Source organism: Muscardinus avellanarius, assembly GCF_963383645.1.
Source record: "Muscardinus avellanarius genome assembly, chromosome: 3".
NCBI classification, from domain to species: Eukaryota; Metazoa; Chordata; class Mammalia; order Rodentia; family Gliridae; genus Muscardinus; species Muscardinus avellanarius.
Window position 1 is genome coordinate 133,643,525 of NC_137788.1, and position 13,763 is coordinate 133,657,287.

At 52.7% G+C, this 13,763-nt stretch overlaps 1 protein-coding gene across 1 annotated transcript; it reads right to left on the reverse strand.

Annotated features, from left to right (window-relative positions):
* Positions 1–3,236: 3,236 nt before the first annotated feature.
* CALML4 (calmodulin like 4) lies at positions 3,237–12,779 on the reverse strand (the record flags this gene model as incomplete). Its single annotated transcript, XM_080692846.1, is given in 6 exon segments — positions 3,237–3,334; positions 7,016–7,204; positions 7,729–7,869; positions 12,525–12,555; positions 12,646–12,711; positions 12,714–12,779. Coding segments are annotated over 6 exon segments (591 nt in total).
* Positions 12,780–13,763: the final 984 nt, after the last annotated feature.

Sequence of the window (13,763 nt, forward strand, 5' to 3'; positions counted from 1 at the left end):
TGGTGTTCCAGTCTGGCAGTGCAGGACCTGCTCCCTAATGTTTGTGACTGGATTTCAAAAGAATTGTGGCTCAGGGAGATACCGCGTGTAAATACAGCACTTTCTCTGGGAGGCCGCAGGTGGATCTGCCCTAATGAGGTTAAAGCATTCACCACCTCGCCCTCGCTCGCTCTGGCCTCTTCAGGGTCCTGAGAACAGCTCCAGAAAGTCTGGGTGGTTTGTTTGGTGGTACTGGGATGGAACCCAGAGGCTTTCTACCTCCGGGATACATTCTCAGCCCTATATTTTGTTTGGGAACAAGGGTCTCACTAAGTGGCTGAGGCTGGATGAGAACCTGCATGATTATCCTCTCTCAGCCTCCCAAGTACTGGGATTACAAGCGTGTGAAATTCTCTAATTCTGAATTCTTGGTTGATTTGTTTTTGGTACTGGGGATTGAACCCGAGGGCATTCATTCTTCCTCTGAGCTACACCCCAGCCCTATTTTACCTTTTATTTGGAAACAGAGTCTCAGATGCTGGGGCCTCACTAAGTTGCTGAGGCTGGCCTTGAACCTGTAATCCTGTTTCAGCCTCCCAAGTATTGCAACTGCAGGTGTCCAACACCACGCCTGGCTTATTCCTTAGTTGTTTGTTTTGGGTTTTTGTGGTACTGGGTATGGAACCCAGGGGCATTCTACCTCTGAGCAACACCCCCAGGCCTATTTTTATTCTTAATTTTAAAACAGGGTTTTACCGAGTTGCAAAGGGCCTCACTAAGTAGTAGTCCTCAAACCGCAATCCTCCTGTCTCAGTTTCCCAAATGCTGGGATTACAAGCGTGCGCCACCACACCGGGCTCTTCCTTAGTTCTTAAAGAAGGCCGTCGAGTCATACAAGCCTCAAACCCCACAAAATCTGGATTTGCTTCTGAACTCTGCAATCCCAGGTCCCCAGCAGGATCGTCAGAACTCAGCCTGGTAGATGTTCGGGCCATTGACTACTTGTCCACCCCCAAAACCCTTCTCACAGCTCTTGGAAATTCCTACTCAGTCCCCTTGGCACTTTTACTGTTGGGAAAACAGCCACCTCTCTAAGGACCTGGGTCTGGTCTGAAGTCACATGGCATCAGAGATGATGGTCCCCTGCAATTTCCCAGGGCCTGTGTCTTCTATAACCTCCAAAGACACATGCCTATATCCCCTCCCCCCCCCCTTTTTTTTGTACTGGGGGTGGAACCCAGGGTCATTCTACCTCTGAGCTATATCCCCAGCCCTATTTCTTATTTGCAGAGGCCCTCACTAAGTAGCTGAGGCTGGCCACAAACCTGTGATTCTCCTGTCTCAGCCTCCCCATTTATTATTTTACTTAGGTATTTATTCATTTATTATTTTGGTAGTGGAGGTTGAACCCAGAGGCATTCTACCTCTGAACTATATCCCCTGCTCTTTTTTCATTTTCTTAAATTTTGAAACAGTATCTCGCTAAGTTGCTGAAGCTATCCTAAACCTGCATCCTCTTAGCCTCCCAAGGACTGGGATTACAGGTGTGCCACCACACCCAGCAACTTTTTTATTTTGAAACAGGGTTTCCGAGCATGGTGGTGCATGCTTGTAATCCCAATACTTGGGAGATTGAGGCTGGTCTCAACTCTGGGCAATCCTGTGATTCTCCTATTTAAGCCTCCCAAATCCTGGGATTACAGGTGTGGGCCACCACCACACCAAATTTATTCTCTTTTTAATTTGGTTTAGCCTCTGAGGCGCCATTAGACAAGACCACAGCCAAACTTCCATACATAAAGAGATGGAAATATTTGTACTAGGAGCCATGTACCCCACTTATGCTAGTATGTTATTCCAGTGTATGTGTGTGTGCATGTATGTACATTGTGTGTGTGAATGTACATGTGTTTTTGTTAATTACTGGGAATTGGACCCAGGGGTATTCTACCTCCAAGCTACACACCCAGGTGTATTTTATTTATTTTGAAACAAGGTCTCTAAGCTGCTAAGGGTCTCACTAAATTGCTGAGACTTGCCTCAAACCTGTAATCCTCCTGTCTCTGCCTACCAAGGACTGGGATTATAAGTGTGTGCCAGCCGGGCATGGTGGTGCACACTTGTAATCCCAGCGTTCGGGAGGCTGAGACAGGAGGATCGCACAGGTTCGAAGCCAGCCTCAACTACTTAGGCTCTCAGCAAATGAGTAAGACCCTGTTTCCAAGTATATTATAAAATAGGGCTGGGGGTATAAGTCTGGAGGTAGAAACCCCCTGGGTTCCACCCCCAAGTACCGCAAAAAAAAAAAAAAAAATGTGTGCCACCGTGTCCAGCCTACTTCAGCTGTGCAGGGCTCTGCTGATGCCCCAGGGCATCATCTCAACAAGCGCCTGGACATCTCAAGTGTCAGGCAGCCTAGCCTGCTACTCGGGGTGTGCAACTCAGAGCTGCTTGCTCCAAAGGGCTCTGAAAGGGCTGGTTTGCAGGCTCGGGCAGGCTGGTTGCGGAGTCACACTCCTTAGTGACATCCCCCCCTCGTCCTGAGGAAGAGGCCGCGTTCAGTGGAGGCTGCGTGAGCACGCCATCCTAGTGCCTGGAACCTCGCTGTGCCCCAGGAGCCCAGGGTGCAGCTCGAGGGTCTGGGTGCATCAAGAAGCCAGCTCAGGCTGGGAGCTGGGGAGCCCGAGGGCGTGTGCCGGGCTTCCTGTGGCACAGGGTGGAAAGTGTGACCAGTCTCCCCACGGCTCAGCTGATGCAAAGTTTAGTGTGAGTGGCTTAAGGTGTGTGTGTGTGTGTGTGTGTGTGTGTGTGTGTGTCCCCTTTGCTTGTTACTCTTAGTACCAGCTTTGCTTGGAGGGGTGGAAGGTGTTTCTAGCACCCAAACAGAATTTGCTCTCCAGGAAGCCATGGTATTTTCCAGTCCAATCTTCACCCTTGCTCAACAGGTTCCAAGAGGTAAGACACAGGAATCCAGCTTTCCTCAGGACCTGGGGCTTTGGGCTAAACGGTGTGCCCTCCATCGCCTGGCCTTTCCACACCGTGAAGACTGGACTCGGGGTGATTAAACTCAATCTGGGTCTTTTATTAGAGCCGAGCTGGCAGGATGGCCATAATCATTCAGAGCCAGTTACCCTGCGACAGTTGGGTGATGTCTTACTGTGGTCTCCACCTCACTAGAGTGAAAGGAAAGGTGTCCTTTTCAATCAACAAGCCCGTCGCGGTCTTGGGGCGCAGGGGGGCTGTCCTGCACCCGCCGCTCAGTAGTCCTGCATGGGAAGGGTGATCTTCTGGATAAATTCGTCATACTTCACCATGCCATTTGGTTCGATATTTGCTTCCTTGAAAAGATCCTCCACTGCAATAAATCACATTAGTTTTTCAGTTTGGCTTTGGTGTTACCTGATACCGCATGGAGTTCTTTGAAGGTTGGGGCTCCTCCGCGGCTCTAGTGCCCAGGAACCAGGGAGTAAAGCAGAGAGAACAGACAGGTCAGTTTGCAGGCTTTCAGGAGGCTGTGCATGGGCAAGCACACTGGCCACTGTGCGCTTTCATGGAAAGACCTCTGACCTCTGGCCTCTATTTATAGAAGCCTCTGGCCTGGCTGTTCTGCCCACCCCCGGCCTCTGGCAGCGTGGGCATCCTGAGCAGCTGCATCCCGGGCTGCGCCGCCCCAGGCTGGGGCCTGGCTCTCACCTTCCCGCCTTCTCTCAGTCTCAGTTCTCACCACGCCTGCCCCCACACCAAGAGAGGACCTAGGGAGAGCTGCTGTCTGCTACCTTTACCTCAGAAAGGTGCAGGGCAGCCAGGCGCGGTAGCGCACGCTTGTAATCCCAGTACTTGGGAGGCTGAGACAGGAAGATTGCAAGTTCGAGGCCAGCCTCAGCTACTTCGTGAGGCCCTTTGCAACTCACTGAGATCCTGTTTCAAAATAAAGAAGATAAGTCGGGGGGGGGGGTAGCTCAGAGGTAGAATGCCCCTGGGTTCCATCCCCAGTACCAGTGCCACAAAAAATAAAAATAAAAATAAAAAATAGGGCTGGGGGTGTAGCTTGGAGGTAGAACACCCCCTAGGTTCAATTCCCCATACCAAAAAAAAAAAATAAAGAAGAAGTAGGAGGATAGCTCTGTGGTAGAGCACATGCCTAGCCTGCGTGAGACCCTGGGGTCCATCTCCAGCAGAGAAAAATAAATTAAACTAAAGTACAAATGCTTACAAAGCTGCCACTGTTCAACGTTGCTCCCTAAAACCCCACTTCATTGATTCTTCTTGTTCTGGATTCCTGGAACAAAATACTAGCTTGTCCCAGGCGCTGGCTAGCAGAGCCGTTTCGGCGCATCCTCTCGCACCATGACCCCTCAGGGCCCGCCCACCTTTGGACCATCCTCACCTGCGTCTACCTCCTGGGCCCTAGGCGCCTCCGCACAATCCTGGGCAGTGGGAAGGCGCGCTCGGCTTGTCCACTCAACGTCCTCGCAAGCCTAATTACTACGCTCGGCCTATGCTGACAGTGGTTATGAGTATTTTTAGAATGTTGGAGACTGTAATTTATCTTATTTCATGGGAAAGCGTCTACCCTTCCACCAGTGGGTGGAGGGGCCCAGCGCCCCCTGACGCCAGCCGCACCACCCTGGGCAGCCTGCAGGGGGCAGCCATCCCAGCGGTGTGCTGGCCTCTGATGCCAGTCTCACCTGGTGACCGACCACCAAGGTGCTGAAGCCAGCGGTCCCTGGCAGCCTTCTCCAGCTGTTCCAAGGACACTTCCTAATTTTAAAAAAATGCCTGTACTTGGCTGAGATGGGAGGGTCACAGATTCAGCAATTTAAGGAGACCTTATCTCAAAATTTTTTGTAAAATTAAAAGGGCTAAGGAAACCGGGCGTGGTGGCGCACGCTTGTAATCCCAGCATTTGGGAGGCTGAGACCAGAGGATCGCGGTTCGCAGACAGCCTCAGCTACTTAGTGAGGCCCTCTGCAACTCAGTGAGACCCTGTTTCAAAATAAAGAAGAAAAAATAAGGCTGAGGGTGTAACTTGAAGGTCGAATGCCCCTGTGTTCCATCCCCAGACCCGCAAATAAATAAATAAATAAATAAATAATAAATAAATAAATAAATGGGCTAAGAAGCCGGGTGTGGTGGTACACGCTTCTAATCCCAGCATTTGGGAGGCTGAGACTGGAGGATCACGGTTTGCGGACAGCCTCAGCTACTTAGTAAAGCCCTTACAACTTAGTGAGATCCTGTTTCAAAATAAAGAATAAAAAATAGGGCAGGGCATGTAGCTCGGAGGTGGAATACCCGCAAAAAAAACACTAAATAAATAAATAAATGGGCTAGGGGTGTTGCTCAGTGGCAAAGCACCCCCGACTTCAACCCCCAGTACCGCAATAAATAAATTAAATAAATAAAATAAATAAACCTGCTGTGCATGGTGGTGCACGCTTGTAATCCCAGCATTCAGGAGGTTGAGACAGGAAGATCGCAGTTTGTGGACAGCCTCAGCTACCTACTGAGGCCCTCCACAACTCAGTAAGACCCTGTTGCAAAATAAAGAATAAAAAATAGGCTGGGGGTGCAGCTCGGAGGTAGAATGACCCTGGGTTCCATCCCCAGTACCACAGAAATAAATAAATAAACCTGAACATTTCCTTTAATCACCTAGGATAATGGGTTCCTGCTTCTAGTTTCCTCCTTCCTATCTGCTACAGAAAGTAGGAGGAAACTGATGTCCCCCAGTGTGTCTGAAATATCTCTGCAGGTTCCACAGGAGGTGTGAGTCTGGGGGCCACAGTGTTGCTTTGGCCAGAGATTGCTGACCACAAGAGTCAATCAAGGCCCCGCCGCCCTCTCTGCTCACACTCCAGCTGGGGCCTGGAGGGCCGCAGCATCCCTGAACATGGGAAGTGAGGACAGCCCTTTCCCCTGTTCGCAAGAAAACAGCAACAATGAAAAATGGGATCCGCTGGCCGCCCGCCTGGGAGGCGGGGAACAGGGCTGGCCTGCCCGCATGCTGTTTTTAAATGTTTGTTCTAGCGTGGTGACGCACGCTTGTAATCCCCGCGCTTGGGAGGCGGAGACAGGAGAATCGCGCTGGTTCAGAGCCAGCCTCACTGGCTTAAGAGACCCTGTTTCCAAATTAAAAAAAAATATTAAAAAATAGGTCTGGGAGTGTAGCCCAGAGGTAGAAGGGCTTCCAGGTACCCCAGTACCACCAAAAAAAAATGCTTGTTCTGTGCCTTTGGGAGGGCAGAGAGAATCTGAGCAGGGTTTCTAGGGAGTGAGCTCTTGGAGAAATCCTCCGTTACCACCTGCTTGCCAGCAAGGAAACCGAGGGAGAGAAGCCCACCTGTGGTCCCCAGAGGAGCCAGGAATCAATTCAGCTGCAACCTCTAAGCCCGCCAGTGGTTTGCCGTAATTTGGCCAGTGGTCATCGAAGCCTTTTTTGGGCACCCACTTGTGGCCCAGCCCAGTCTTCGTGCTCCAGGCACAGGCAAGCTGGGCTGCTGAACTAGACACTGGGCCCCAGTAGACATGGACTCTGGGACGGGCTCCCCCGGCCTCGGGGTGCTATGGCCAGGGCTGCTGCTCCAGCTGTTCCCACAAAGGCCCCTCAGCGTCCTCCTCTCCTGGATCTCTTAGAGTTGCTAGCATCCCAACTAGGAAAGGGTACCCGCTGCCCGCCAGAGCCAGCTGTGCTGGGGAGAGGGGTCTCCTAGGTCCGCTCCTGATCGACTATGAACTGCTCCCCATCGGCGTGCACCCTGGTCAGCTCCCCAGGAACCTGTGCACTAACTGAAGACCCAGTGAGCGCTCAGGCCCAGGGCGAGGCTGGGCGGTGGCCACAGCTGCCCGTGGGACCCCAGCCGGGCTTTCTCCAGCTGACGCCCTGCCCGGGGCCCAGCCCGCCCTCAGCTGGTCAGTGTGAACCCGCTCAGGGCTTCTGGCACTGCCCCCGCTGCAGCGTCAGCACAACCTGGGAAACCGAGGGGCTTTGGTGTCACCCTGCCCGCCCATGTGGGGGACGGGGCCAGGCCGTTACCTTCCCTGTGGGTGAGCTTCTCCCCCAGTTTCATGAGTTTTGAGCGCAGATCAGACGCCAGGATGTAACCTTTCTTCTCCTTGTCCGCCATCAGCATGGCCAGAAGAATTTCTTTCTTTGGGTCCTCTTGTTTTATTTGCGTGTGCATAATGGTCAGGAAGGTGGAAAAATCCAGCTCTCCGTTTCTGTCTAGGAACCCCCCAGAAGCAGCAGAGTGAACGGGGGGGGGGGGCTGGGAGTCCAGCTCCAGGGCCCCTCACGCAGGAGCACGCTGACAGTGGCGGTGGCGGTGACGGTGGTCCCAGTGAGGACGCAGCCCCGGGGGGCGAGTTCCCACCACGATCAGTCACGGGACTGGACAGGCTTTATATCCCCCAACAGCAACCCCTCCACGGGGGAGGGGGATACTGAGGATTGGACCCAGGGCCATTCCACCTCTGAGATGCCCTTTGAGCCCTTTTTACATTTTGAATTTATTTTTAAATGTTATTTATGTTTGTGGTACTGAAGATTGAACCCAGGGCATTCTGCCTCTGAAGTACATCCCCAGCCCTACCCAAGGAGGAAGGTTCTCTAGAAAAAAAACGTGGGCTCTCCAGAGCCCGTTTTCCTACGGGTTCTGATCCTTTGGATGGGGTGTCTCTGTGAGATGGGTGAGGCAGGGCACACCCAGCCAGGGGCGCGGCTCCCCACCGCCAGCCAGGCCCACTCACCTATCCCGTGGGTCTGCAGGTGCCGCTGCGCCTCCCCCGGCGTCGGGCTGGCCCCCAGGCACCGCATGGCCACCAGGAGGTCAGCGGCCTTTATCTTCCCCCTCTGCTGCTTGTCGTACAGGGAGAAGCATTCCTTGTACTCTGGACAGTGCAGAAGGGAGAGCGGTGACCTCGTCCACTCTCCACCCTGCCCCCCACACAGCCCCCTCCCCAAAGGCTCAGCTCACCCCCACCCCTTCCTTGTGTGGTTCTAGGGCTCAAACCCCCGCCTGGAGCATGTTAAGCAAGTGCTCTACCACTGAGCTCCTCCCAGCGCCCCCCAGTAATCGTCCCCTTACTCTGGCTCCTCCCCAGGGTCTGTCTCCAGGTAGAGCAAAAGAAAACTGCCAGGTTACACTGAATTAATTATACTGGAGTATAAATGTCCCCAGTTGTGTGTGGGTTATACTTACACTAAAAAAGTATTTGTGAGCTGGGCGTGGTGGCGCACGCTTGTAATCCCAGCATTAGGGGGGCTGAGGCAGGAGGATTGCGATTCACAGACAGCCTCAGCTACTTAGTGAGGCCCTCTGCAACTCAGGGACAGCCTGCAGCACTCTTCCTCCTCCCAGCCTCATGAACCTGTCTTCTCCATCTTCCTAGGCCCTTGCTATCCTCCCACTGTGACCCTAGGGGAGGGGTTTTGTTCTACTGTGCCCCCCCCATCTCTAATGCCTGGAGCAGAGCTGGCCCAGAGAAAGAAACCACAAAAAATCTGCTTTAAAGCCGGGCGTGGTGGCGCACGCTTGTAATCCCCGCGCTTAGGAGGCTGAGACAGGAGGATCGCACAGGTTCGAAGCCAGCCTCAGCTACTGAGTGAGGCTCTCAACAGCTTGGTGAGACCCTGTTTCCAAATAAAGTATAAAATAGGTTTGGGAGCATAGCCCGGGGGTACAAAGCCCCTGGGTTCCATCCCCAGTACCACAAAAATAATAAATAAATAAATAAATAAATAAATAAATAAATAAAAATCCCCTTTAGGGTTTTCCCGCAGGAAACTGCAAATGCCCCGGACCAGAAGGAGACGCCCGCCCCCAGGTCCAGGATACGCTGGAGACCGGTCAGCAATCAGCTCTGGATGCGCGAGCTTGCTGATGACGCGCCTTGCAGACACGAACCGTGTGCTTCACTCACTCACAATAAAATACGCAAGACTTTTTTTGTGTGGCACTAGGAATGGAACCCAGGGGCATTCGACCTCCAAACTGCACCCCAGTCCCATTTTTTATTCTTTAATTTGAAACAGGGTCTCACTGAGTTGCAGAGGGCCTCACTCAGTAGCTGAGGCTGGCCGCGAACCATGACCTTCCTGTCTCAGCCTCCCAAATGCTGGGATGACAAGCGTGCGCCCCCACGCCCGGCTGCGATGCTTTTTATTATAAGCCAATTAATTATCACTAGTAGTGTTGCCAGCTCGTGTATTTGCCGCTCGCCTAGCGTTCAGGTGCAACTGGGATTTGACAAACGAGGCATCTCGCCAGCTTCACTTGTCAAATCATGTCAAAACCCCGTGATTCTTTTCCAGTGAGCTGGAATTGTACTGTCATCATATCTGCTAAGTGATCTACTGTGAAGCTGCTTCTCACCCTGGTACAAATATATTCATTAAATTGAAACTTATTTCAAATCTTCGTCATGACTGAACGAAGTGGGGCTGTCTTCTCGGCTTCCTGTAAGCTTGGAATATTGTTTGAACCTCTACATACACATACGCACAGCCCTTGAACCCCCAAGTGTGTATGTGCGGACACAGGGAATTGAACCGGGGACTTTCTGCCTCTGAGCTATACCCCACTACCAGCCCTTTTTATTTTTAATGTGTGTGTGTGTGTGTGTGTGTATGTGTGTGTGTGTGTGGTGCTGGGGATGGAACCCAGGGGCTTTCTACTTCTGGGCTATACTCCCAGACCTGTTTTTTTTAAATATATTTTATTAGAAACAGGGTCTCACTATGTAGCTGAGAACCTCACTAAGTAGCCGAGGCTGGCTTCAAGCCTGTGTGGTCCTCCTGTCTCAGCCTCCCAAGTACTGGGATTACAAGCGTGAGCCACCACGCCCGGCTTATTTTTAATTTTGATACACAGTCTCACTAAACTGCTGAGGTTGGCTTCAAACCTGTGATCCTCCTGTCTGAGTTTCCCAAGTACAGGTATGTGCCACCATGCCCAGCTGAGCCTATTTTTTCTTTTCCTTTTCCCTTTCCTTTCTCTTTCTTTCTTTCTTTCTTTCTTTCTTGCTTGCTTGCTTTCTTGCTTTCTTTCTTCCTTTTTGTGGTACTGGGGATGGAACCCAGGGTCATTCTACCTCTGAGTTATATCCTCAGCCCTATTTTTTAATCTTTATTTTGAAATAGGGTCTCACTGAGTTGTAAAGGGCCTCACTAAGTAGCTGAGGCTGTCTGTGAACAACTATCATCCTGTCTTAGCCTCCCGAATGCTGGAATTACAAGTGTGCACCACCACACCTGGCTTGAGCCTATGTTTTTAAGTTTTTTTAAAATTATTATTATTGTGTGTGTGGTACTGGGGATGGAACCCAGAGGTAGTCTACCTCGGGGCTATACCCCCAGACTTATTTTATATTTTATTTGAAAACAGGATATCACTAAGTTGCAGAGAGCCTCACTAAGTAGCTGAGGCTGACTGAGAACCTGAGATCCTCTTGTCTCAGCCTCCTGAGTCCTGGGATTACAAGCGTGCGCCACCACACCCAGGAGCCTATGTTATTTAATAATGGCTGTTTTTTGTTTGTTTGTTTTTGTTTTTTGGTGGTACTGGGGTTCCTGGAAGCCCTCCTACCTCCGGGCTACACTCCCTAACCTATTTTATACTTTTTATTTGAAAACAGAGTCTCTTAAGCCAGCGTGACTGGCTTCGAACCTGTGCGATCCTCCTGTCTCTGCCTCCCAAGCACGGGGATTACTAGCGTGTGCCACCATGCCTAGCAATAATGGCTGTCTTTTTAAAAAATCCAGCTTGGAAGATTCCTGAAAATGTCACGTCAAGTGTGTGACCGGCATGATCCCCTCTGCCTTGGCTCAGAGCAGCCTGCTGAGGTAGCGCTATTCTACTGCACAGATGAGGAGACAGAGCTCGGAGGGGCTGGAACCCCGGCTGCAGCCTCCAGTGCCCCTGCTTTTCCCACCGTCCCTGTCCAGTCTCTCATTCCTTAGACATTGGTGGGCACTTTCTTGGTGTCTGTAGACACTGGAGTACAAAGAGAAATCACCTTCTCCCATTCTGTGAGTCTCAGAGGCCCCTGGAGGGTGGGCAGTGAGCCCCATGCCCAGGTGTGGGTGGGCACACTGAGGCTGGGGCCGGACTTCAGCCTGAGCTGGCCATTATCACATTTATTTATTTACTTACTTTTATTGTAGTACTGGGGATGGAACCCAGGGGAATTCTACTTCTGAGCGACACCCCCTGCCCTGTTTTTCTTTCTTTCTTTCTTTCTTTCTTTCTTTCTTTCTTTCTTTCTTTCTTTCTTTCTTTCTTCTTTATTTATTTGGTGGTACTGGGGTTCCTGGAAACCCTTCTACCTCTGGGCTACACTCCCAGACCTATTTTCATACTTTTTTAAAAAATTTGGAAACAGGGTCTCTTAAGCCAGCACGGCTGGCTTCGAACCTGCGCGATCCTCCTGTCTCTGCCTCCCAAGCTCGGGGATTACAAGCATGCGCCACCACGCCCGGCATTTATTCTTTATTTTGAAGCAGGATCTCACTGAGTTGCAAAAGGCCTCACTAAGGAGCTGAGGCTGTCTGTGAACCACGATTGTCCTGTCTCAGCCTCCCAAATGCTGGGATTACAAGCGTGCACCACCATGCCCAGCTTCACCTTTAGAGCTGGGAAGAGAAGCCCTATCCTGGGCCTGGCGCTTTGAGTTCCCAGGTCTGCCTCCTTTGTTGTTAATCCTTGGTTTTGCGGTAGGGAGTCAGGGGTCCATCTGCAGCCTGCACCCCCACCTCCCTTCTAGACTGAGCTCTGGGTGCCCAGAACTCTGGAGTCCCTGCCTGGGTAACAGGAAGCCACTTCTAGTGTCCACAGAAGCCTGCCCTGGGCCCCCGCTGCCTGCAGTTTTCTCTCCAGTGTTCAGGGAGGGGCATCTGAGTAGACATCTGGAGGAGTGGGCACAGGGGTGGACTACCAGACCCATTCTGTCACTTGCGGGCACAGCCTCGAGGAATAGCGGTCGCATCCAGAGGCTCCAGCCCCCTGCAGGTTCTCAGGAGCCCTTGGCCAGGCTGAGGAGTTCTGTGTAACCCAACCCTCCACTCTTAACCTCATGGAAACAGCCCAGAGAATAAAGTGCTCATATCCAAACCAGGCCGAAGGGATCCCAGCTGACTCCCCTGCCTTATAGATGGAAAAACTGAGGCCCAGAGAGAAATAGCCTGCCCAAGGGCACAGGCCTGGACTCTTTTCTACCTTCCCCAAGTACAAAGCCCCCTCTTTTTCAGCTACAGCATTAATGGTCTCTCTCCAACCCTATCCTCCTTCTCCAGGGTCTGGAGGAGCCCTGGCCAGCCCTCTTCCGTGACCCGGCTTGCAAAGCGCACTGACAACATAAAGCTAGCCGTCCACCTGAGGCTCAGCCCCTCGGAGTGGCAGTGCCCCTGCAGCGCCGGCCCTGTGCTGTGGGTGGGCCCAGCTCACCCCCTACCTCTCTTCCCACTAACAAAAGAGCAGAGGGACAAATTGGCTAATGAGACCCATATTTTGCTGGGAGTTGCTAATTAAAGGGCAAACACAACCTACCATTAATCTGGTCCTGGGAAAGAAACTTGGCCTGTAGCAGGGAGAGGAAAACAGAGAGACACCATTAGAGGCCTCCCCACTCCCCACCCGGCCGAGACGTGGCAGGCAGAGTCCCACTCACCATTGCGGGGCTCTGGCTGCTCCTGGGGCTCTGGCTGCTCCTGGTACTGAGCTCTGTCTTCCTTTTCTTCTGGCTTTCAGTTGAAAGTCCGCCAGGCTGGGTGGAGGCCCCAGTAATAAAGCCTCAGCTGCCATGGAGACCGGGCTGCGCGCCACGGGGTCAGATTCCAGCTCCGTGCACAGACGCCTGGCCAGCCCCAGCAGGTTGATTTTGAGGAAATGGCTTGGAAAAGAACTTCCACAGGACTTGGGGTCCCCGTCTCTGGAGGCTGATGCTCTGTAGCAACTGGAAACACTCCAATATTTGTCCAGAAATCTCCGGATTCCACGAAGGGGTCAGTGGAGCAAGGAAAGGGGGCCTGGGGGGTGGCTGGCCGCCTCGGGGACCTTCTCTCTTTCCTGGGGCTCAGCTGGGACAGTGACGAGCTGCTTGTTGGTGTCGGGCACCGCACACCTGGCTCTGCGCAGGCTTGTCACCCTGCCCCTTGGGAGGGATGGAGCCCGCCAAGATGGCACAGCTGGGACAGCTGTGTGGGTCCTATCCCGGGGGCGTCTACAGCACCGGCTCCTCCTGCTCCGATGCCTCCAGCCACTGTGCTTCCCCGTGCCTCAGTTTCCTCACCAGGCTACAGTCTAGAGCTACTGGGAGAATCAAGTGGCCAGTTCGACGCCGGTCTTCAGCCTGCGCCTGCTCTGTTCCCTTCAGGGGACTTTGGGGAGGATGCTGGGAGCCCGCTGACCACAAAGGATGGGCGGCTCCTAGAGCCAGGGCTGGGGCTATTCACACCAGGGCCTCAGCCTCGTCGTGGACGACCCCCCCACCCCGGCCATGGCTGGCTTCTTTTCTGCAGCGCTCTCAACCCTGCCTTCTGCCAGCCTCGTCAAAGGACCAGTGGGTGCTGGTGAGGGGCTGCAAGTGCCCCGAGGAGGGGAGGACGCTCGCTTGACCGTAGGAGGGCACGGGACACCTGGCCTGTCTGTGGCCAGTCCCTCCCTCCTCCCATGTGGGCAGTCCTTTCCCCTCAGTTCCCTCCCGCATCACTTCTAAACCCTTTCTTTTTTGGAGTAGGCATTGTACCTAGGGGCATTCTGCCTCTTAAATACACCCCTAGCCTTTTA